Genomic DNA, 25,995 nt, shown 5'->3' with positions numbered 1-25,995 from the left:
TTAGAGCTATTTTATGACCCCTTACGCAGCCCTTTAGAAAAACCAAATCTCAAAGTAAGGATTCATTTCAACTGAAAAATAAAACCAACACCGACTGTCTTTAAGTGTAAAACCTGTTGGAGAGAGGCAGACAGCGGAGGGAAGAAGAAGCACAAGTGTACCAGACCCATGGTTTTTGAAGGACCATTCGCCACCCCTAATTGAAAGGGAACAAAGAAAAAATGAGTATTCTCAAGGGATCAGTGTGCTTGTGTATCCTCCTGGCAGGCCTTTATTTTAAGCCCCGTTCACACTACGACAAAGGAATTTTAAAACGGAGTTATCACTCTGAAAACGCATCAAATGTTTTCCGTTTACACTACGCCAAAGGAATTTGAAAATGCAACAATTACCGGCCATTTTGGATTTGTGGTTGAGTAAACCTCGGACAGAGAAATATCATGAATAACGTGATGTCATCGTTTTCAAAAAATCTCCGTTTTCAAAATGTTTTCTCTCCACACGCAAAGCCACGTTATCGAATTTCTCCAGTTTGAAGTGCATTTTCGAAAAGCTCGGTTTTCGTGACGGATTAGCGTGGACAGTAGGCCTAACCGTTGAAATGAAGCTGCGTCGGTTCAAATTCCTCCGGCGTGGTGTCGACGGAGCCTCACACAAAAGGTGATGATCAAGACATTTTTTCCCCTACATTTGCTGGTTGTAATTATTGTCCTAGTTAATAGTTTTTTTTTTATATACTACAGTTTGGAATTTGTATGTTAATTCTCTGAATGACTTAACACGTACAAAATAATACAACACCATCTTTTAGAATTTTTAGCGCCTTTATGTCGTTTCGCCCGCCCGAAAGTCGAGAGCTTGTGTTTTTATCATACCTTTAAGCGGAGAACGTTTTATATTTTACCTGATCTTGTAGGTTTGTATGAAACATCCGATAGTTTTTAAGTATATATCGTAAACTATATCGTGAACTCAAAACCGTATATTATTTTTTCTATTTATTCATTTATTTATTTTCAATATTTTTTCCATTATTTAATACATTTTTTTATCATTTTCCGTATGGTAGTAACTATACTTGAAATCATCTTTAAGGTATAATTCACTCATATATGTTGATATTGAAAATTCAAAAGCCGCTACCTTTTATTTTTCTCTATCTCTTGCTCTCTACATGGCGAGCTCGGGATATTAAGATTTTTATGTATTATGAAATAGCCGGATTACATTTAAAAGATGTAATTAAAGGTATAAAACTGGGTAGAAAACTCTTTGTAATTCCCCTTAAACACATTTGTAATACTATAATAAAAACATCATGACATGAGATTAATGAAAACCAGGCACTTATGATTTTTGTCTTAATAGCTGTTTGTTCCCGTCGCGAACCCTCACTTTCAAACGCCCTATACTAGAATAAGTTATGGAGAAGTGGCCGAAACCGAATGAGTAGAATGATGATCCCGAATGGTCTCGAATGGTCCCAATTGGTCCTGAATGGTCCCGAATGGGTCGCAAATAACAAATCCATCTAAAGCAAAAAGCACTCAGAAATATACGGAAATTAAGTAACTCTCCCTAAAACTTTTTAATTTTTTTTTTTCCGATTTGCCACATAAACCACAAAGCCATTTAAACTAGCGTTCGAGATTGAGTCTGCTCGACGCAGGGTTCTTTCCCTCTTTTAAAACCATTACCAGAAATAACCCTGTCTAGGAAAAGCTAATAACACGAGGCGCCCAATACAAAGAAACAATAACGATCAGAAGAGAAGAAAAATCAGTTGCAAGGGACAAAGCATCATAAAAGAAATAAGTATAAGCTCTACTGGCCTTATATTACGAAAGCCGTTCTCTGATTGGCTTCTCTTCTCGCTATCTATTCTAAAGGTGTAGAGTAACTTAGCGGTACGGTTGTTAACAAAATGGCAGCCATTTCTTTCCGTTTTCGAAGTATCGGTGAAGAGGGTTAAAATAAAGTTTTGAACTAGTAGTAGATTTACACTAAAACAGTACGATTATGAGCTCTTGATTGGTTGACGAGGGCGCAGTCCGAGTTAAATAGTATTTGTTGAATAGTGTTATATTGTTATTGTTATTATGCTCTTAAATAGAAATCTCGAGCTCATAATCCAATTGTTCAATAGTGAATAAGGTCACTGCGACGACAGCCGGGGGCAAAGGACCAAAGAAGCGCGAAACGAAATATCGGGAACCCTTTTACACGAATGCCGTAAATCCTCGAATTAGCGCCCGGGGCGCTTATTTCAACTTTAGGAGAAGATGGGGGGCGCTTATTCGAGGGGGACGCTTATTCGAGGGGGACGCTTAATCAGTGGGGCGCTTATTTATTTTTCCCCAAATCTTGGCCTGACATGATCATTTTGTAAAACAACAACATAAGCTGTTTATCGACATAAAAAGCAGATCCTAAAGTTTAAATCGATATATCGCGGCACCGTTAGTACTTAGCGTGTTCAACGTGTTCAAAAAATTCAAACTTCTAATCGATAGATTTTCTTTATTTCTTCGCTAAATGTAGAAAATTGGTAGAGAAAATGATCCATCAAGAGAAAAATAGGGGTCACCGAACGTCAAAGATCGTTAAATCCACAAGGCCCTATCATTGTTCATTTTGTCACTTAGCGCGCGCTCGATACATGACAAGGAATTTGACCATTTTATCATCTAAATTTTTAATTTTCTTGTTTTAATTGTTAGACTTGATCTAATGCTTTGCTTTTTAATATTTTAGTATGTCTCATATCTTAGTTTTTTATATTATCGTTGCATATTTGTGAATCTTTCTACATCTTGTTCTAATCTTGTTCTTGTTCTTGTTCTTGTTCTTGTTCTTGTTCTTGTTCTTGTTCTTGTTCTTGTTCTTGTTCTTGTTCTTGTTCTTGTTCTTGTTCTTGTTCTTGTTCTTGTTCTTGTTCTTGTTCTTGTTCTTGTTCTTGTTCTTGTTCTTGTTCTTGTTCTTGTTCTTGTTCTTGTTCTTGTTCTTGTTCTTGTTCTTGTTCTTGTTCTTGTTCTTGTTCTTGTTCTTGTTCTTGTTCTTGTTCTTGTTCTTGTTCTTGTTCTTGTTCTTGTTCTTGTTCTTGTTCTTGTTCTTGTTCTTGTTCTTGTTCTTGTTCTTGTTCTTGTTCTTGTTCTTGTTCTTGTTCTTGTTCTTGTTCTTGTTCTTGTTCTTGTTCTTGTTCTTGTTCTTGTTCTTGTTCTTGTTCTTGTTCTTGTTCTTGTTCTTGTTCTTGTTCTTGTTCTTGTTCTTGTTCTTGTTCTTGTTCTTGTTCTTGTTCTTGTTCTTGTTCTTGTTCTTGTTCTTGTTCTTGTTCTTGTTCTTGTTCTTGTTCTTGTTCTTGTTCTTGTTCTTGTTCTTGTTCTTGTTCTTGTTCTTGTTCTTGTTCTTGTTCTTGTTCTTGTTCTTGTTCTTGTTCTTGTTCTTGTTCTTGTTCTTGTTCTTGTTCTTGTTCTTGTTCTTGTTCTTGTTCTTGTTCTTGTTCTTGTTCTTGTTCTTGTTCTTGTTCTTGTTCTTGTTCTTGTTCTTGTTCTTGTTCTTGTTCTTGTTCTTGTTCTTGTTCTTGTTCTTGTTCTTGTTATGACGTGGCGTGTAAATTTGCCTACGCTTTTTGTAAGGATGCGCGGAAGGAATTAGCCCGAACGTCCATAATTAAGTATTCTCTTCATCTGACACTTTTTTGCACTTAATGTTCTGAACAAATATACAGAGAACCGTTTGGTTTACAGGGTAAACATTTTGCCTAGAGATACTAACCATCTCAAAGACTGACGAAGTCAAGTGGTAAGAAATTAACATTCTCGCCGATAAATTGAGCGTGCCGGAATTTTGTCAAACGTTTTTTTTACATGGGATCGGCGTTTTCCGCGGTGAAAACCCCTGGACAGGATGTTATATCACTGACAACCGGGTTATCCCCGAGCAGGTTAAAAGCGCAACTCAGTAAAATGTTTCAGATTTTCCGTGAATTCGTAAAAGCCTGCAAGGCGGAAATAACATTTAAACAAACAAAGAAAGAAAAACATTTCGCAGACATAAGAAGGTAGCGCATTCGTTTAACACCCAGCCCGGCTTCTAAGTCAACTCAAACTGAGTGTTTTTCTTAGCTGTTTCCTTGCCATGAAGTGAGGCATCCCATACTAGGTTCATTGTCTATTCAAAATAGACTACAGACAGGTTGTTTGCTTATTACACGTTCAGTCATCATGTCCCGCTTAGAAATTGAACAAGCTCTCAGAATCATAGGCATACATACCGTAGTATCTTAGAGGGCGATTAATTAGCAGTATACACAAATAGTGTACACACAAAGTATGCACAGCCGATTGCTTTATCCGGCTTTACACCGGATGCGGAAGAACCCTCATTGCGGCTTGGCCGTGATGTTTGAATTAAAAAGATATGATCCAAAACCTTTTTACATGCTGATTAAGTATCAGTGTTACGTGAACTGGTAACGGAGCCTTTACCGAAAGATGGCATGTCTGTTCACTTAAATATACTTGACCGCGAGGAGGAAAGAGATAGGAAGTTCTCTGGTAAACACCGCTTCACCACGACAGCCGCTAAATAATTTTATCGACCTGCATATTTTTCAAAAGCTGTGACCGAATAACTTAGCGCTCTTTCTCGGGATCATTAGTCAACTGAGACAAATGCACTATAAATAATGCACACTATGTTGTTGCTACAAGCCACAAAACCTAGAACTGAAACGAGCCAGTTTTATTACAATAGTTTAATAACAGAAGCTAATATCGGATGTTTTTCGGTATTTCTGAAACTAAGAGAAAAAGTCACGAAAAATCCCTCCGGAAACTTCCGGTTTGACTTTCGACAAAGTAATTATTGCACTAAGAATTTGATAATGCATAAGCCAATTCGTAGTAATATAATAGACACGGTCTACTAATATCATTGTCGTCGCTTGAAAACGTTAAACGGTCATATTGATCCTAGCCTAAACGGCGATAACGACCGTTTTACAACCGATTTCCGTCGCTTGTGACTGAGCTCGATTCACTCTCAGTATTGCTTGGCTGATTATCAATTTTTCGGGTCATTCACAGCTAAGTAGCTTAAAGTTACTTCCTTCGTGGCCCACTTCTCAGTCACGCAATATAAACATTTTATCTTCTTCACGTTTTAGTTACTAGAACCTATTTAAAATAACTTTGAAAGATTCTCTTTGGCTTTGACTCAAGATATTTAACTGACAATTTGCAAAAATCTTTGGTACATCTTTAAGCAATGACGTCAATCGTGTATATTGGGCTTTTATGGACAAATTTAATTTGTTTGTTGTGGTTGAAAATTGATTCTTACGTAGGAGTCCACTTAGGTTTGAGTTCAATGATCTACGCTTTCGATCTTAACAAAAACGATAATTTCCAAAGTACTGTGACCCGAAATACAGCGCGCAATGACGTCAAACGGTGCATGTTAGGCCAATCAAATTTGTGTTTAGTGCTTAAAAATCGACTTTTAAAGCCTCTACTAGCCCAAAGGTAAATCACCTGTGAATTTACTTCAAATCTATTTAGTCTCTAAATAGAAATTGTCAAACTTGTGCTTAACGAATTTCATGGCACACCCCGGCTTTTGAGTAATCTTAAATATAGTAAAGTATTACAAGGCGACGCAGCCTTCAACCCCGGCTGAATGGAAACTTACTGAGGACTGAAAGATTACGCCTAATGGCTGTATTCAGAACAGGGAACGTCCCTTTGAACGGTTTCGAAATGCTCAGCACTTTTATTTGGCGATATAAGACATCAAATCAAGTTGTATGGCTCAACTTAGCAATCGACGAGGATTATGGCTAGACTATCAATATTGGTAAGTCTGTTGAGGAATTAAGTTGTTTTAAATTCTTTACCCAACAAATGACAGTTATGGATAGTCGTTTCAAAGTGAACTTTGCAGTATTTTTGTTTCTTGACGGATTCAGTCGCTCTTTTAAGTGGTTCTACAACTGAACTACAACTGCAGGACTTTTTTTGTAAGAACCTTGGCTGTCGACATGCCATTTGAAGGCCTTTTCAGGAGGAAAAAACATATTCAAAAATATCAACTTAAATGAATATAAAAACAGCAGACAGGCAGTATTCAGCCAAAACGAATTGCGGATGGTTAACATGGAGGAGGATTGAAACGGATTACGAAGACTCTTAGATCTCAGTCTGGGAATGAAGTATCGGATCGCAAAATAAAGACAAAGAAATACAACCTACACTTTTTCGAGATGCGCTGCGCTGTCGGTGACGCTGCTCTTTCCTTTCAGATTGAATCAAATATTTAAAGTACAGTTTAACAGTTTAAAACGATAGAAAAACGATGAAATACGATGAAATACGGTGAGTATGTTTCGTCACAAAACTCATCGCGTGGCAAGCAGAGAAAAACGAGAAATGCAGAAACACTTACTATTTTTCTCAATGACGGATCAACCATTTACTGTTTTGTGATAGAGCCGGAGACGTTTTTATTGATAGTTTACTTTGTATAGTTCCAAGATTTGCTTGGAAATGCAGCAAAAAGGCAAACAGGAATATTATTTTTCACATCGGACTATGCGTAACTTTGTCAAAAATCATGCTCCACTCGGACTCATAATGTGGTCAAATACCTTTGCTCCCGAGCCGTTGCACAATCATGTTGAAGCATTTGAAGCATAAAACTATTTTTTCTCAGTTTTCGCAAGTTTTCAGATAGGTTATACAATCGAAATTTTGTTGAATATTAAAGATTGGCTTGTCCCAAAAAGAATCGCCTACGTACTCTTTAAACACTGATTCACCTTTCTTGCTTCAGGCCCGTATGTTCATCTTACAGTGCGCCTTGCTCCGGTGTAGTGCAAAGGAAAAGATATGCACACTCGAATCGTTTAAGAGACTGAATAAAGATGATAGATTCCTGAAAGTTGAGTGGGACGAACACAAGAAACCCTTCAACATTTCGTTTACTGGATCTAGAGCAGACCCTGGCACAAGTGAGTAATCTGTTCACTTACTGACTTAATCCTTTAGGCTCCCAGTGGAGCAAAGGGTGTCATGCAACAATGCTCCGCCTCCGGACTCTGTTTGGTGCTTTCTTCTCAGATGTGTTCCAGATGATGTGGGGCCATTTTCATCTCTTCTTCAGTCGACCCTCTCTATGTCTTAACAAGTCTTCTCAAACTTGTTAATAATTCCTCGAAAGAAAATCACAACCTTGAACGACATTTGGATACCCGGTCTTTATTAGCATAGATTTTGACGATTTTACTTCTCCGTTTACTCCTTAGTTTTTGTTTCGATTGAGAAGATAAATCAAACACTCGAGACAGTCATGATTGAAAAACGTTACTCTGGTTTAAAACATGGAAAAATGTTAGTAAAAATTTTTTGTAAAAAAAAACAGTGTTCTTGACCGTGAAATCTGTCTTGCCCATCATAGGGCTCAGGATCTGCGCCATTTGAACAATATCGAGCCGTCAATCCAATTTACGGTTGAAAGAGAAACAGAACGGAAAATATCCTTTCTTGATGTCACTGTCTGTCGACAAGGTGATGCCCAACTCTCCACTAAAGTCTATCGCAAACCGACACACAGAAAGATATCTCTCGTTTGACTCTCACCATCCGGTTGCTCACAAAAGGGCTGTGGTTAAGTCTCTGACTGATCGTGCAAAAGCTATCCCGTCTTCTGTTGACCAACAATCAAAGGAAATGAAACATGTGATCGCGGCACTCAGGACGAATGGCTGCCCGAAACACTTTGTTATTCATGCAAGTAAACCGAAACGGTCTTCTCAACAAACGCCTGCAACTGTACCGGATGACAAAAAAGGTTTCTGCATTTTACCGTATGTCAAGGGCACTACGGAACCAATTAAGCGAATCCTAAGCAATTACAATATCAAAGATGCTTTAAAACCACACCATACCATCGGCAATTTATTTCCCAAACCAAAAGACCCAGTCCCGAAAGATCAGATTCGTGGCGCAATTTATTCAATTCCCTGTCAAGGTTGTGACAAAAGCTACATCGGGGAAACGAAACGAAAATTTTCCACCCGGCTCAAAAAACATCAAAAAGCGGTTGTAAACAAACATTCACACAAGTCAGCTTTAGCGGAACATTGTTTACACTGGCCACACCATCTCCTGGGAATCTTCAAAGATTTTACGTACAAGCACAAATTGGCGCAACCGACGTATTTTAGAAGCATGGGAAATTAACACTTGTGGGAATCCGCTGAACCGTGGTGATGGCATGCATTTGCCGCACGAATTTTTAAATTTAGCCCTAAGGGACAGAACATAATTAGCTCCGATTTTCCGATTTGCATAGTATAAGAACTTGCCTTTTTAACAAATTCCTTGTCACTTTCCCCTGATGAAGGCTGAAGTTTTAGCCGAAACGTTGGGACTTTTACAAAAAAATTTTACTAACATTTTTACATTTTTTAAACCAGAGTAACGTTTTTCAATCATGAATCAACCACCTGGTTACAGGACCATTTTTCAAAAACTCGAGACAGTGTTTCACCGGCTATTCAAACACCTCGAATATTGTCAAAAATACTCCGCTGCGTGTCGTGTTTTCAACTCTCTTCCCGGTGTTGCGATATCCCCGTGAAACACTGTCTCTAGTATTTTTTACATGTCATATTCACCTTTCTTTTGCCCTGCTTGGTCGTGTCAGTGGTTCGTTCTCGTAGAGTCTGGCCTATACAAGACCATTGTTAACATAACAGAATGTTAGTTCTGGTTCTAGAGTGTCAGCACGCGTAAGCCTTTTCAGGGAGAGATAAAAGAAGGAGGAAAACGCTTCCTCCTTTGCTTTCCTGCATATTTCCCGCTGTCACGTCACTAAACTGTTTGTCCTTCTGTCTATCTGTCTGTCCGTCTATATTTATGTCTGTCAGTCTGTCTTTCTGTCTGTCCCTCTGTCTCTCTGTCTCTCGGTCAAGTTTATAGCTCTGTCCTGTTCGATCTCCCAATCCCCATCGCTGTCTACAGGTATACTTCAGTCTGTGCCTTTCTGTCTTTGTCTGTACAGACGACCTTCTCTAAGTGTAGGTCTGAGTGTGTGTTTTTGTCGGTGTCTTTTTCTTTTTATGTCAGTATATGCCCATACTAATGCGTCATTTTTATGAATAGCCTTCATCTTCAAACATGAAAATAATTCAAATATCAAGCCGTTCACGTTGCATCCCGCTGGGAGGCCCAACTATATCCTGGCAGTTGAAAACGGAAGCTTGGTTGTGAAGGTAAGCATGTTGTTGTCTCCATTGCTACATATTTTAAATTATTACGGTCTTACTGAAGCAAATTGTTATTGGTGTTTTTCATCACTATAAAACAGTGTAATTTTTTTTTAAACACAAAAGTGGTGAACAACGGCAGGAGTAGTTCCTGACATTTTGGCTCTATCATGCCGGTCCGCGTCAAACTGATCGGCTAAACAGTATTCAACGAAATAACAGAACTTAGCTTGGGTCCGCTACATCAATGTAGGTTATATTGGGACACCAGCAAGTATATATGCAAGTTTAAGCTGCTACAAGATTCATTACAAATAACAGTGTAAAGTTTAGATGTGTTTGTAGTTAAATGTAAATGTTGGTAGTTAAATTAACACCATTTTCCGCGAAAGGCCTTTTCCTTGGTGGTCTCAACGACTTGTTTACATTTTGGCTTGTGTTCGGGAAGCGTTGTTTCACCTGTAATTTGATTTGATAGTCAACGTAGGGGTTCTTAATATCAGTGTAACTTAGATTCTTTAACGGAAAACCATATAGGTTCGTGTTCGAATTAGGTTCCATGCGGGTATGAGCACCAGTTTAACCAAGGGCTTTTGATATGAATTCAGACTTCAAAGTTTAGCACGTTGTCCGGGTTATTGTCAAGACCTTGAACTCGGTTGCAGGATTAGGTACAAATATCAGCCAGTACACAGTATTGCCCGGGTTTTCTAGCGTCAAGTTATTAAAACGGTGGAAGTAATATATCAAACACGAAAGACCATGTTTGACCACATTTCCAAACACCGCGAAGAGAGTTGAAAATACGACGCGCAGCGGAGTATTTTTGACCAACTTCGACGTGTTTGGGAATGTGGTCAACACTGTCTTGAGTGTTTGACTTCTCAATCGAAACTAAAACTAAGGAGAAAACGGAGAAATGAAATCGAAAAAATCTATGCTAATTAAGATCAGATATCCAAACACCGTCACGGTCATGATTTTCTTTGTTTAAACTTGATGAATTATTAATGAGTTTGAGAACATCTAATTAAAAATGCAGAGGAAATGAACAATGACACATCTATAGACTGACTGTTAGCCCACTGTTTCCAGTTCGAGTTTCAATTAAGAATTGGCTTTTGTATCAGATGTTCGAAAGAGTACGTGGATGTGTACATCAGTATGAATGGCCTGCAGAGCCTTGAGGATGAATGAGCACAACACACCCATTGTTAACGCAACTTGTTTGTGATCATAATCTCCACGCTTATTACCGTTCGCTTTGTTCTTAATTTGCAGTCATCGTCAGATGTCACAATGAGCCCAAATATGAGCAAATACAAATTTGTGATGAAGAGATTAATTCTTCGTTACTCCGAAGGCGGAAAACGGAAAAATCCGGCTTACCACGTGATTCAGTCCCAGGCAACTCCTTCCAAGAAAATCAAAAGCACTAGGACTGGGAGGGTCTCCTTGACTTCCAAGTGGAAAGACTGTGGAGCCTGGATTGGACTGAATGGAACTGAATGTCATAATAAGTAACTTTTCTAAGGTAATTGCCTACTGGAATCTTTTCTGAAGTTCAACCATTGTTTACAGGCTCTAATGAAGAAGTCGAAACAAATTTTGCATCCATAAATTAATTTAAACAAATTTGCTAACTTATAACTACTGGATTTGCTGTACATAATTTTATGTTCTTTCACATGCTGGGAACTCTTACTGCTTTTTTAAGAACCAAGTCTTAAAAAAAAGAAAGAATTGTTTAAGGTCAGTAAACCTGAGCAACCAATGGCTTTTGATAGAGCAGTTTTCAATTGAGTGTCGAAAGTAATTAGACAATTACTTTGGTTTTGGTTTTGGTTTTGGTTTTACTATAGTTTTAGATTGGCTGAGTAGCCAAATTGGTAAGTAATTGGTTTGGTTTCACGACACTCAATTGAAAACCACTCTAACATGAGTAACTAACTTTGGTTTGATTTTCTTCTATGGTTTTCCTTACCAACCAACCTTTCCTCGTTATTACTTTTTAGCTAGAATGCATCCCAAGAATTGCAACTTTAAGACTGGATTTCAAAGTATTTTACTGCATAAAGAGACATGCTTTGATTTAAAAGAGATTATTTGCTAGGCAAATAGAATTTTTATGTCTTTCTTCCCAGGAAATTTGGTTTATTTTAATGGTGCAATATTGAAGGCACGTGTGTTGATTCTTGTGCAACAGTAATTGTTATGTAAAGCATACCACACATGCGGGGACCTGGACAAGGGGGTTTGTTTTCTTCATTGTATTGAACCCCCCGCTCGTGATGTCAGGACTCGTGGCCTGGTTACAAAGCATCGGTCATTCATTCATTCATTCTTGCTTCTCGCTGGATGACACGTTCGTTTTCAGGTCCCACCTCCTCCCCTTGTCCTGTCCGCTTTGTTTCGTTGTGTCAATTTTTAGGATAGTTTAGTAGGCGTTTTTGTGCCCTCACCTTTACTGGGGCTCAACACAATTTCTATAGCCAATTGTTTTTGTAATTAATCCAAAACATTTGTATGATTAAATCGGCTTTGGGTCTTTGCCCTTAGCCATTTTACTCCATCTGGAATTGCCTGTCTTCATTTTAGAGCCCAATAAACGAGCGCAGTTATGCAGCCCACTAGATTTTTAGTCCCTAGGCTGGGAAGGGAGGAAAGGCATAAAAAGGTTCTCCCACAAAATAGCTATCACTGATGATAAACTGGTAAGGTACGAACTGATTATGCCACTGAATGTGTTCAAACACTGCAATGAGTCCTTGTGTCGTATTCTTGGACAAAACACTTCCCGGTGTATCAGAATAACTTTGACCTTACCTTTTTAAGTTCAAACAGTTGCTAAGTTAAGACGTAGCGGGTCACTTATCCTGGCACTAGCTTAATGCGGCCCTGGCCAACTATGCACATTTGAAGACCATAAATAATGATTTATAATCCTTCAAGGAAACCCACGTTATTTTATAACAATAAGATCTGGTTGATATATGGAGTAAGTTGAAAACAATTGAAATGCAACGTAATTTATGTGCTTTGCCTAAAGTACGTTTTAATGTTGTAATACTGAAGTCATTACCTGCGAGACTAAAACATACAACAAAGTTTGTAATCGACTGACTTTTGATATATTAATATATTTAGTGCATGTGCATCAAACGATATCCACATGCTTTATTTAAAATAAGTTTAAACCTGGCGAAAGATGTTGTAATCTGTAATTTCAAATTAAAGTGATTATTCTGTTTATGTGTCTTCAATATATTTTTTATCCGCAGTTCGATAAATGTACTGGAACCTGAAAAAACTGCGAGTCACATGTACACATTACTTGAGTGGTTTTCAATTTTGTGTCAAAAGGATATGAGCAAGTACTTTGGTTTTGGTTTTGCTACAGTTTGAGATTGGCTGAGAAGTCTAATTGGTTAGTAATTTGTTTGCTTTAGTTTTACGACACTCAATCGAAGACCGCTCTAAACAGTTATAATTACCTTAAGTAGAATTCCACTAGTATGCTAATGCAATTGCTGTAATCTGATTGACTGAACCATTGTACACTATACTACTATGCCACTGCACATACCACCATGTCACTGCACAGCTTTGTGGTGGCTTAGTGTAGCCGACAAAATTGCAACGTTTCCTCGTTCCCCGAAGTTTTGAATGAACATTTACAAACAATGGAATAATCAAATTCCTGAGAGGACTAATTGGAGGATATTTACGGTTTCTTGAATTAAAAAACCCCGCAAATTTTGAAAGAAACTTATAACTGCGCTTACATAACTGCAACTGTCAAACTGACAATTCAGTTCACGCGAATTCTCTAAAGCGTGAAGTTTTATACCAAGGCCAGATGGAAATAATTGGAATCATAATTTGAAGGAAATTTCAGTTACATGTAGAATTCTACTAAAAAAAATTAGATTATTCTCTCTCTATTTCTATGAGGCGATAGTTGATACGGCCTTCGGCTTCATCAACTATAACCTCATAGAAATCTCGAGCTCATAATCTAATTGTTAAATAGTTTTCTCACAGGGGAATGGTTGAAAGCTTACTAAACAAAAAGGTAACGACAGTAGAATAGGCTCAGTTCTTGTGCAATTGAAGTAAAGTTAAAGTTCAACAAGAGACAACGCTCTCTTGAGTTTAATTGTCCATGACCACATTACAGATCAATTTAGTTACGAACAAACACCCAATTACATAACTTACATGTATTCCTCAAAATATCTCCTTTCTGATATACGCTTAAATTGATTTCTTGTATTCCTATTTCACTTAGTTTGGAGCGCTTTAGCGAGCTGGATATGAATGTTGAAGATTTTCACGTTACTTAAATCCTGCATGCAGCTCAACAAGCGTTGCTGCTTAAAGGAACTTCGTCTAAGCTATTCTGCGGATTTTTAAAAACGTACGATCGTAAAACGTTTCTAAAATCCTCCTTGAACAAAGTGTACAAGAGAGGATTGAAAAGAGATGTGCTATACCTCAGGAAAAGGAGAGTGACATTTACGGCTTGCGGGAGATGCATTAGTAAATTCTCGTCCAAGATAATCGAGCTCAGAAAGTACGAGCACCAACCCAAAATAAAGGCCAGGATCATGGACCCGAGAATGATCACCGCGCGCTTTTGGCCCCGTTTTTGCCTGGCTCCCCTTGAGAGTCTTACATGAGTCGCTTGCCGACGTATTCGCCTCAGCTGAACTCGCAAAATTAAGAATATTCGACCGTAGGCGACTGTAAGGAGTATTAAAGGAAGCACCACGAGTCCTACAAAGCAGCTGTAAATGTAGATCACGTCACTGTGTTGTTCGTTTGCAGTTTCAGGGGTGGACCCAAAACTGATCCAAATCAGCTGTATGAGCGATACAGCCAGAGAGAAGGTCCAAATAAAGACCATCAAGGCAGCCATTCTATTTTTGGTTACAATCCGGTAGTAATGCATAGGGTAAATGATCATGATATAGCGTTCAAATGTTACAATTAGAAGATGCAATATGGTCAAAATGGCGATAAACCGTGATGCAAGATCCATAGCGATGCAGGAAGCAATTCCATCTGGTATGGGCGAAAGATTACAGGCAAATATCAAAGGAATGGCAACAAGGCCTGGTAAAAGATCGGACAGCGCTAGGCATGCCAAACATAAATTAGTTATTGTTCGCAGCTGCGTATTTTTATATACCAATGCTATCACTAGTGAGTTGGCGGAGACGATGAGGCAGGAGAGAACACCCAGAAGAACGAGAGGAAGATGGTTCCCTTGTCCTGATGGGATCTCTTGCGTATTGTTGCTTTCATTTCCTGTTCTGTTCACAGTTTTGCTGGAGATGTTGAAACATACACTTGTGATGTTCATTGTTACTGTTGGATACTGCTCTGTGTCGGTAGAAGGTTATCACACTTTTCAAAAGGGCTTTCTGCTACACTCGACGGTGTGTCTCATAACATTGCCAATGCGGGCCAAACTAGTATTTTTTGCACTAAGCCTTCTGATTGTGAAAAAGACGATCCACGATGACGAATAACTTGTAATATATATCTGTCAACTAAAGTGAAATTATTTCATTATAAACGGCTGTCCAAGGGCGCTCTTTTGATGGAAAGATTATTTCCTATTTCGTGTGATGCTTTATCAACTACTAAAACTGATGCGGCCATGTGGTTTTCCCAAAATAGGTACATGACACATTCGCCGTACATCATGCAAACACCGCAAATGAAGCTAAACGCGCTCCGCAGACCCGTACGTTTCGTTAATGATATTTGAAATTTATTTCCATGCAGATACAAAAAAGGCGAATAAATAAACAGAATTCAAATTGGACTTTTACCAACTGTACAAATAAATAAAGAAAATGTAAACATAGTTGTATACACAATTCTTCGCAGTTTTCAATGACAACTCTTTATAAGAAATCTTTATAATAACCTATGCCTTTTTATAGTGATTTTCTGCTGGGATACTGAGTATATCGAACATATGTAAAAATAGTAAAGTTCCTATTCTAAATTTCCACAGTATAAATCAGGGAAAAACAAGTGGTTTATATTTGGTACTGGACCTGTAGGCATTATAAAATAAAATGAAGGTAATCACAGCTTGGTGTATGGTTTTGGAAAAAAAAAGACGAAACAGTCTTCGCTCACTGCTGGTAGGAAAGAGAAGACAGAGAGCCAGAAAGGACACTTTTTCTGTTGTCGATGGTCATCACAGATACTAAGAAGACCTCCATAAATCAAAATGTGCAAATTTTGAAAGCTGTGAATTATATGTTATCTAGCCCTCGATGCACAATAATTAAAAAACACTGCATCGGTTGTAAACTGTTTTGGTCAGATGCTGCTCATTTAAAAGACCATAATTTCGCTTTCGGGAGCAATATGTTCCAAAGTCTCTTTAATTTTGAGTTTTGATTTAATTTATCAAAATAAGTAAGGTTTTACAACCAGTCAAAGATTCTTGTTTGTTTAGAAAAAATGCGCTTGATTTTACTGAGTCGAGCAAAAGAAAAGACCCGAAATTGAATAACGAAGAAAACAAATTTTGAGTGACCTTGATGAAATAACATATCACCTTCGCACTCACTGGTCAAAAACTGCGAGTTTTGGAAAAGTCGACGCTGGCGCTTCAAAGATTTTTTTGTACCAGATTTTTTCTACAAACCTCAAGGAAATGATAGTTACCTTAACCCGCCGCCTACTTGTTCAGCTTTTTCCAAAATAGAACGCAATTATGGTTTCGAACTCTCTTTAGAACATAACAATGATATCCTTGTTTTCAATTCTTTTAAAGTCAACCCGATCTGAATGATAAACATCGGGATTATTGAAATGAAAAGTTTCCTGAAATGGTGTTTTTCCGCAAATCACCATCAACGAAAGATTAACTGTAAATTTCGTTTACGAGACAGTTTACTGTCGCCTCGTTGGAGGCAGATTTGCACTTACTACCGAGGAACGAAATGAGATTTTAATTTAGTTTCAATCTAAACAGAATTGAAATAGAACAAAAATGAGCTTTTTGACAGCTTCAAATAGTGCGATATATAGAATATGCAAACACCGTTCAATACAATTTCAGCAGCAATTATCACTTGGCCCAATGTTTGAAAAATCCGTCCTAAGCTTACCTGTTCTGTTTTGAGCTTGTCTTCTCGATGGAAGTTGATCGGCATCATATAAATCTTTACATTCTCGATTCCAATCAGTTCTTCGTTACGTTTCTTTGTCAATGAGTCGTTTGTTCAGCTTTAAACCCAGCTGAGAAAAAAAGGAAAACGTTTTCGTCGAATCTTTGCTAACCTATAGCTTGTACCTAGCTGCTCACACCTTTGTCAAGCAATAATTTTGTTCCGGTGAGAGAAACAAAACGGTTTGATTATTAAAACCGACCTTCGCTTAACTCTTTTCTTGCAAAAGATTCTGGATTGAAAAAAGCAAAACAAAAGCCTGGCTTTTTAGTGAAGCATTGTCAATAAAATGGGCATTTTCTATTGGATAACAACCAAGCAGATAAGCAGTGACTCCTGGTAACCTATTGAACTGAAAAAAAAGACAGTTTTACGTACCAGCATGGTCAATAAAGTGAGCTTGAGGTTTATAAATATCATATTTGGTTCGAAGCCGCTTAAGTTAACTTTAAATAAACTGGACATCGTTTCTAGCAACTAACCTAACAAACACCAGATGTACACCTTTTGTACTAAAAATTTCTCCTGAGTAGGTTTTCAGAAATGACGATGATGTCAAGAGACAAAAGAGGCACGATGTTTTATTTTTCCTTGATTATGTCCCTTGCTATTGCTTTAGACCTCATAAGGACGAGAAAAAGATAATGAAAATAAAAATTTCGGTTAGAACCGTGGCAATTTATCCCTAAACTTTTATATAATGTTGAAGAAAAAACCTTAGAAACCTTCTCGGCAGCCTTTTTCTATAAAAATTTATTGTAATTGGTAAGCGGATTTTATCCCGAAAAGATACAAACAGAGGAACTAAAACGACATGGCGGTCTCGAGTCAACTGTAAGTTAAATTAACTGTTCGTTTGGGATTTTTTACCCCTGTAGAGCTTGGCAGTATCTTCACAATAGCATATGAATAAGACTGAAAATAGAAAGTATCTCTTGAGGAGACATTTAATTCATATTTTCTCGTTGTGAGAAAAAGAGCCATTTTCGTTTGTGTAAATTTTCCTTCGTTTGGTAAGTAAGAGCATTTTACCTATGTACATACGAACGAAACTTGTCCTGCTTTACGCAAACCTTTTTTTCTTGCACTTACGACTTGTTAAGAGTTTTTCTAAAGAGCTTTCCTCGGGGAGTTGGGCAGATGTTTCCAACCCATGGTGTATCATGATTTGCATGATAGGTACGTCTGATGAATGGAAAGCAAAAAAAACAACGCAACGGGTTGACTCGATAAGAATGTTTTACATTAATGCTATTGATAAGGTAGGTGTAGATTTTTCAGAAGACGGGAACAAGAGATCATCACTGGAAAAAAAAAAGTTGAGAGATCAGGGCAATGGATGTCTCAAGATTCGCGTTACACAATAAGAAGCTGTGTATCATTTTGAAATTTTCAATATTTAGTCTTTCCTTGCGCCCAAAAACATTGACGTGTGTGATGTGCTGCTTCTGACCGAAACACTTTCTCGGCGAAATTTTCGCCGGGTTCAAGTCATTAGTTTGTTTCATGAGTATTTCTGGCAACTAATATGAGTGCTTCCTGGTTTTGGGAACATATGCGACTAAAATAAAATACTCCTTCGCAAAATGAAGATTAGGTCCTAAACGTTCTTGAGCGTAATTCAGTTACAAACACACTAGCAAAATGCGTATACCCGGGAAATATGTCATGTACGGCTATCAGATAACTGGAGATTCCCGACTACACATCGGTTTCCTGACTATTTGCTGAAAAATAAAGCTAGGTTTTGGAAGAGTGGATTGTTTGTTTGGGGCAGGGGGGAGGGGGGTATCTAAAAACAACAGTTGGAGGAATACCTGCGATGAACAAGTAGCCCAACCAAAAAGAGCAGTTAATGTAATTCAAAACAGGACCAGGTTCTTCTACTTCTACCTAAATTTCAGTATAGTACATCTTTAAGATATTTATGTAACAAAAAGCTTTCTTAGTTAATAGCAGTGAAATATTACATTACAGGGGTGATAACAAGTTCCGTCATCTATCACTTACGTTACTGATAAATGTATACATTTAGCTCATATACTATATATAAAGACCTTTACCTGTGAGGGTCTACGATCTGGATGAGTTTAACTGGCAACTGGCAACCATTGTTTTCAATGTAAACTAATGTAAACTACTGCTGCCCCATCCTAACCCTTCAAGGTAGCTCCTTCTAACGTTTTATAGCTGTCAGCTGAGACGGATAAGATGCGTTTTGTTCCTGATGGCTAAGATCTAAAATGTGTAAACTGAAAAATTGGCTGAAATTTTAAACGAAAGCTGACCATCACCGAAAATTCACGAAAGAGAGAGGAAATATAGGAGAAAGCTGAGAAACGAGACCTTTAAAGTCAAATCTAACTCTAAAATCGTGTGAGCCGACAAAATTGCCGAGGCTTTTTCCGGTATTAACGACTGACAGCACTCTCATTCGGACCCCATTAACGTAATGTTTCCTTACGTTTGAGAACATAAGCTTTACAACCCAAATATTGACTGCTTTAATTATTTTTTTTCTTCACGTTGTATTCGCCCTTTCATCCCTGTAAGGATGAGTTTGTCTTTACGTTTTGTTATCTCAAGTGCTGTTCTAGGCCTGCTCTACCGACACCCGGTGCATTTCATCAGAATGTGGTACTGGTCTTGGTAGTCTTAAAAGTGAAAAAAGGGGTAATCAAAATGTATTTCGAAGGGTTACTTTTTGATGTAGTAGCAAAAGTAAAGCCTAATGTCCTTTGCTATGAAAGACTGTGGAATTTCTCCATCGAATGAATTTTTGTTTTCGCGGTCTTCACAGTCCCAGAATATCCACTCCTCCGTAACACGCATGCCCAGTACTGCCTGGCAACTGCTTGAGTGTTTCAAAAGGAAGAACGGTTCGCGCATGGGAAGTTCGATTGGTGTTTCCGCTGATCCATCTGACCGACAGCAGAAATGTATAACAGTGTCCTTGCTGTAAGTACCGTCTGGTAGGACACCGCTGGCAAAGTTATCGTTTTTCGTATCCTCATCGTCCCACTTGATCCAGCCTTCACGAAATCCTGTCAGTAAAAAAAATATGTATCGATTCTCAGAAGTTTGTCAAATAATAGGTAATCTTCCATTTGCTAGGTTCTTTTTTTCTGGGCGGAGTTTCGGAAATTTATTTAACACTTCACGATTATAGGTGCTCCTTAATTGGGAGTTTGTTGACACCGTGGAATAAAAGAAAAAATGTTGCATGTTTATAGTTGTCGATGGGCTTAACTACACCTAGCTAGTTCAGAAACCTGTCACTTAAAATGAAAGAGATTGACAAACAAATAAAGGTGATCACCATGACAGCTGAATACTTGCTAGATACTGGATGGTGCCTGAATTGTGGACTGTGTGGTCCGGGTTCATACACAGACTGGGGTCTTGCGCAGGATATTAGTCTCACTAAAGCTCTCCATGTGGGAGTATAAACGGAAAATTCGAAAAGAAGCCAACCTACCCTGCAGCATCACATGGGCAATAGCAATACAGTTCTAGTGTGGTTGGAATTGGGTGAGGTGGATTGGACTGTTTGTTAAGAATGGAGACAGTCCTTTGTCTCCTAAATTTGCTGCGGAATAGTGCAACGAAAAAATTAAAGGTAGAAGCAACCGTTGCCAGGACTCACTCTCACTCACTCAATCCCGCTCTTCGTGTCCTTGGGCACATAAGACCACAGAGACTGTTTAAAGACTCATGTTGAAATTAAATTGTAGAAATCTTTTTCGTATTCTTACCATAAGGACACTTTCCTTTTTTGTAAATACAATATTTCCCCGCTGGCCATTGCGTCTTCCCTGTCTTGTTTGTCTTTACACAGAAATGTTGTGAAATCTTACTGCCTCTCTTCTCTCCGTTCAAGTGAAAGGAGCTGGACCAGTTGTTCAATGGCGTCGAGTCTTCTGTGTCTTGTCGAAGAAGACCCTCTGACCAAGAGAATTCCGTTGACATTGGACATCCACTGTGGGGCATGGGTATAGCGTATGTTCCTCTCGGCCACTCGACTAAATTTGTTAAACGAAAAAGAGAATCAGTCAGATGCTTTGTATGATCACCGAAAACTGCAAAACCAAAGACCTTCTCCGGGTCACAAGATATGGGTTACTGACGCGTCGTGATTGACACTAGACATGGAGGTAACCCAGAGCGGACACGTCCCAATAAACTGGTACTCGATCCCGGACGAGTAAAAACACTGCTTACTGACTTATGCCCGGGAGAAATCGGAATTAAGTGTCTTGTTGTTAAGCTGCTAGGCGTCAAAAGAGCTATTGTTACCGGTCCCGCTTGTGAGGAAGAGTGCGTGTATTGCGTGCCATGCGATGGCACGAATCACTATCTAATGAGCTACTGTTGCAGGTCTTTTACCACCATTTGGCTCATTGAAAATTTGCATCATATCAGTAACTCAAAAGAATAAACTAAAACGCAAAGTAAGGGCAAGCATATTGGTCTCCCCACTGGAATACGACTCATGCATTATCGAGGGCGCTGAAATAGTTTCCTTACCGCTCTCGTATAACTTCAAGTCAATGATAGCTTCTGCGACGTCCGGCTTACCAAAGTTAGCGACATACGCAATACAAGTGTATTTACCAACATCTTTTTCTGAAACGTTCGTAATGTGTAGAGAAAAAGTCCCTCGTCTTCTTGGAAGAAATTCTTCAGTAACTTTCTTGTTGGTATTTTCCTGTACTTCCTTGCCATTAAATTTCCATGACACCATGGTATCGATGCCGTTTATCTTGCGACCTCGACACGTCAAAGTCGCATTGGAACCTCGGCTAGTTATCACGTTGGGATGGACTGAGCGGAGCACAGGAATAATACCATCGACACCTGCCCAAATGAGAGACCAGAGGAATACAGTATAAACAAATGAGTAAAAACCGGGTGGCTTAAGAAACTGCTGGCAGAAATTTACTATTTTGATACCAAAAGAATATAAGCAACTGTTCAGCCAAGCAAGATCAAGCAAGTTCTTATATGTGGGTTACAGTTAAATTATGATAAACATTTTAACCAAGGAGTGTGACTTTGAGACTGCAAATTTATAATACAGTTGTAAATAAATATTGGCAGACTATGTATTTAAGGCCAAACCCAAGTTTTTATGTTTTTGTGGTAATCATCAACTATATCTCCTTCATAGAAATTAAGAGCCTAGGAAAGAATCTACTTAGCCTAAATTGCCAATAACTATTCCAAAATACAAGAACCTATTTTGCCAGACTTCAAAAACATCTAGGTTCTTACACGCGGACTGTTACTGTATATAGTTATGAAAGTTCATCAAGTCGGCAATAATATATTTGCAGTTCAATTATCTTTTAACTCTATCGAAGCCGCAGGTTGGTGACCTGGGTTGTTGACTTTTGCTATTAGGTAAACTGACATGTCCTCTCTAGTCCCTCTCGGCTTTAGTGCCACGAAATTAACCCCACAGAGAGAACCAGCTAGGCTGTTGCCGCTGGACACAGTGGCTGAACAGCAATAAAACAATTAAACCCTATGTTTTCTCTGAAGAAATATGAGCTCATTATAAGATCTCCCCTGTTGCTTCACTGAAAGTGATCACCGCTTGGGTGTTTGTTACACCAGTAACAAAAAAATCCCAAAAATGCGAAAAAAAAATCCAAAAAATGCGACCTTTTTGACAAGTCAGTCCCGCGTGGAGTCATTTAATCGCCCATTATTTAAGTTCTTCGATACCATCGGCGATTGGCTACGGATTTCTTTCTTTAAAGTGTAGACAATCATTTTCCTTGATTTGGTCTACCAATCGAAACGTGCACTTCATAGCGACTGTATTGGTGGCGGATCAGAATTGACGGCACACCTAATAATAGACGAAGTGTTTGCGCTCACCCAAAGACTTAGGGAAAGATCTCCTTTAAGTAAATGGTACTTAGAGATAAAGAGTTTTTAGGGTGGTAAAACAATGTCCAATCGTTTACGTGGAAGAGCAGATTTTGAGATCTATTTGGAATTGGTCAGGAAGGCGCATGTGTAGGCTGGCATACTTGTGCTTCTTCTTCCCTCCGCTGTCTGCCTCTCTCCCACAGGTTTTATATTTAAAGACAGTCGGTGTTGGTTTTATTTTTCAGTTGAAATGAATCTTTACTTTTGAGATTTGGTTTTTCTAAAGGGCTACGTAAGGAGTCATAAAATAGCTCTAAGACGGAGAAAGAAATTTTTTGCCAAATAGTGCTAGCAGTACACCAAAACAAAACCAATGCACCTTATATCTCGGCTTTATTTTAAGGAAGGCGTGGCATTCTTGGATTTTACCTTGAAAATACTCGACCACTTTAAAATTCTGTCCCGACGCGCCGGAAAAGGAAAAATTTGATGATCGATTTAGACTTTTAAGTTGTTAGAAAATGGGAGGGGCACGCCTTTGGTAACTTGACTCAGGACTCACCTGAAATAAGGTAGCTGTGGCCTAAAATGTAGATGGCAAATGAGACACCTTTGAAGCTCATTCTGGCAGCTCTTTGAGTCTGGATTTCCCCAAAACAAGTAAAGAAACCATTTATCGGTTAAGTACTTTTATCGCGGTTCTATTCCGAAAGGAAAAGCATGGTTCGAAACTTGAAATAAATTTTGTGTAGAGAACAGGTCCCAGGAATACGGATCAGTCAAGGGTTTAGCAAACACTTATCTCACCATGTAGGTAAGGTTATTTCGAAATTCTACCCGTTTTATTCGTATTTATTTTGTGATTTTCCAGGTGCTCGGTTCTTTGAACGTGCTACTCGAAACAACTCGAAAACGTCATTTAAAACTAATTTTTTTTTCCTTTGTCTGAGACATTCTGACACCCTGAAACATTCATTTGTTTTGAAAGGATACGATTCTCCAAATTGCGTTTGCGAGATGGCGTTCTATCACTTTTCTGTCTCCTTTACACAAGGGAACGAGAGTGCTTCGTCAAAAGAGCATCAGACTTCCACTTTGTTTACGTTTATCCACTACCAAACCGCCGGGTACCAGCTATAAAGGTATGTCCGACCCCAAAGCGTATGGCTTTTAACCGTTCGGGTCAGAAATAGGGAGTCGATTTTGCTCATTTGGTCTCAAATAGGGTATGGTTTTTGCACTCCAGTCATGAATTGGGTATCTTTTTTAGAAGGGGCTACTTTTTCCAGCATTATCGAAAAGACCATCAACAAAAGCCCCTCCAATGCCTTTAACATCGGTCTGAACTAGGTAACTTATTAAAAGGTAGGGCTGAAAACACGGTATTGATTTAAGGGTCAGGTCTTAAATAAGATATCGAATTTTGGTCAGGTCAAAAAGAGGGTTTAGAAAATCACAGTTTTTGGTCTTAAATAGGGTTTTGGGAAGAGGGCCGCACACCTCTGCCAACTTTTTCTCCCTCCGTACCCCCCCCGGGAAAAAATCCACACCACACTTGCTGTTTATACAAGAAATTTAACTTTCGTTCTAGCCACGCACTAGTAATGAAGACTCCGCGTAATGTTTCATTGCAAAGTAAACACTTTGTCAGTAAAAATGTAGATGTAGATAACATCAAATCTTGAACGCTAATAATTCAATGTGTGTCGCTTTTTGTACAAGTTTCAAATCTCTAAGGTGAACACGTGTTATTTTGTAAACTTCTTTGTTTCGAAAACAATCAATTATTTGGAGATATGAACTGTGCCGACAGCGAGTCACGAATAGCATTAGTTTTGAATAGATTAGAATAGATTTTGATTTACTTCGAAGCTCGATAAACATACACATTGACACATTGCGTTTTGAAAGCCTGTCTCTTTGCAAAACCGATATTTCAGCGCCATTTTTCAGTTACGTGTCACAAGACCAGCCACACTGAAAGTTTCTAACTACTATTCTCTGAAGAACAAGGCTTTTCCCGCAAAATGAGCACGTCCGTTCTGCGTCCGGGAATACGTAACCAAATTTGCATGATGATGGCCCAAAAAGGGTCCGAAAGCAACTGAAAATAAAGACGTTTCAACAGAATTTATTTGCTACCTCATATACTAGTTCCTTTCTATATTTTGAAGTCCAGTGAAAAATATGCAAAGAAGAATCGTACTTTACAAAAGCGGCGCCATCTTGTTTCCAAATGCAACGGGCCCTTTGGCGGTTTTTAAGTCTGTTTTAGAAGGGGTGTAATATGGAACAATATACTGTGGACCTAATGTAACTTCGGTTCTCCGAAATATATATATCTGTAGTCTGTAAACATGCGCTATAACATGCCGATAAAATTTAGGAGATTTAGATTTATCGCGAAGCGATGCCTTTGCTCTTGAGATCAACTCAATTAAGGTTAATTGAAACAAAACAACGGTCTTCCCAAGTTTATCTGCAACTGAAAATTACTCAGGATATTTCAGAAGTACACATTTTACTGGTATGGTTTGTTCGCATAAGTGGTCTAAAGCTTTTTGGGAGTCTACTCTGCCGGTGTGCAAAAGACAAATCGAATATGTAGCTTCGAAGTAAGTTGATGTTCAAGTCAGCGCTTGTTTTATTTTCGTTCTTTAACTAAAATACTTCAAAAAGATATTACTTCTAGTATTTTTGTGACAGCACAATAGACCGCAAAGACACACGTGTAAACAGTCATTAGCAATCATAATTTAAAAACAGTCATTTCTGTCTCTATTAGTATAATTTGTAGACAGGTAAAGGGACATGTCTCTCTCACAATTCAATGAATTTAAAGTGGCTTTAAAGTACTACCCAACGGTCTGGATGGGTTTGCTGACATCTCAGTAAAGATTTTTATTATTTGGCTAGCTCCGTGAGCGGGCAAGATGAATCAAATCCTGCTCTGTGATTGGCTACCCGAGCGGGCAAGATGGAGCTATCTTGCCCGATCGGGACTACCCGCCGTGTCCCGCAAGAAAAATTTCCCCAAAAGCCATATAATAAATCCTTTATTGACCAAGCTCTTTCGGTCAAGGTGGCTTGATATTGGCCTCGTTCTTTTTTTGCGAGTTTATGGACCGAGACGGAGTCGAGGTCCATAAACACGCAAAAAAAGAACTTGGCCAATATCCAGCCATCTTGACCGAACAAGCTTGGTCAATAACCCATACATATTTTCCACAATTTCTCAGCCAGCAGTTAAGGTATCAGTATAGTCAATTTCCGATATAAAATCACATTCACACGATAGTTGAGGCGTGTAAGGGAACAAACCAAAAGCGGAGGCGCAAATTTTGCTTCGTTACGTAAAATTTTTTAACCTTTTATTGTATGCCGCCGTACCTTAAGATAATATTATCAGCCCATTCTAAGCCATCAGTAAATTTTTAACATCCAATACCTCAGCTATCAGTAAACATGTAAAAGGGTTATTTATCAGCTGATAATGAAAATTTAACCAGCCATCGCTTAAACGTCGTGCAATCCTTTCTGCCAAAACTATTTTCATTTTAGCGCGGTTTCGATGTCGTGAAGATATCTGAACTTCAACTTCGCATGTTATCAGTTCTCGACGAGAATGACTCAGCCATGCATCAT

General features: G+C 38.5%; 3 protein-coding genes across 3 annotated transcripts; all 3 read right to left on the bottom strand.

The window, feature by feature from the left end:
- Nucleotides 1–2,719: 2,719 nt before the first annotated feature.
- On the bottom strand, nt 2,720–4,500 carry LOC149115854 (uncharacterized). Its single transcript, XM_089285723.1, has 2 exons — nt 4,488–4,500; nt 2,720–3,351 (listed from the first exon to the last, which is right to left on the bottom strand). Exons 1-2 carry the CDS (start codon nt 4,498–4,500, stop codon nt 2,819–2,821), a joined length of 546 nt encoding a protein of 181 aa, XP_089141849.1. The 3' UTR covers nt 2,720–2,818.
- Nucleotides 4,501–13,384: 8,884 nt separating this feature from the next.
- Nucleotides 13,385–14,976, bottom strand: LOC110067395 (histamine H2 receptor-like). The gene has a single exon (XM_020774754.2). The coding sequence runs from the start codon at nt 14,634–14,636 to the stop codon at nt 13,629–13,631; it is 1,008 nt and encodes a 335-aa protein (XP_020630413.2). The 5' UTR covers nt 14,637–14,976; the 3' UTR covers nt 13,385–13,628.
- A 3,974-nt stretch (nt 14,977–18,950) lies between these two features.
- Nucleotides 18,951–23,022, bottom strand: LOC110041724 (uncharacterized). Its single transcript, XM_089285265.1, has 4 exons — nt 22,913–23,022; nt 20,998–21,327; nt 20,226–20,492; nt 18,951–19,514 (listed from the first exon to the last, which is right to left on the bottom strand). Exons 1-4 carry the CDS (start codon nt 22,971–22,973, stop codon nt 19,168–19,170), a joined length of 1,005 nt encoding a protein of 334 aa, XP_089141391.1. The 5' UTR covers nt 22,974–23,022; the 3' UTR covers nt 18,951–19,167.
- Between the last annotated feature and the right edge of the window lie 2,973 nt (nt 23,023–25,995).

Source organism: Orbicella faveolata, unplaced genomic scaffold (genome assembly GCF_042242905.1).
Source record: "Orbicella faveolata isolate gen_17 unplaced genomic scaffold, um_ofav_v1 contig_13, whole genome shotgun sequence".
NCBI lineage: Eukaryota > Metazoa > Cnidaria > Anthozoa > Scleractinia > Merulinidae > Orbicella > Orbicella faveolata.
The sequence above is the reverse complement of the archived record's forward strand: the minus strand, read 5'-3'. Positions and strand labels throughout refer to the sequence as shown.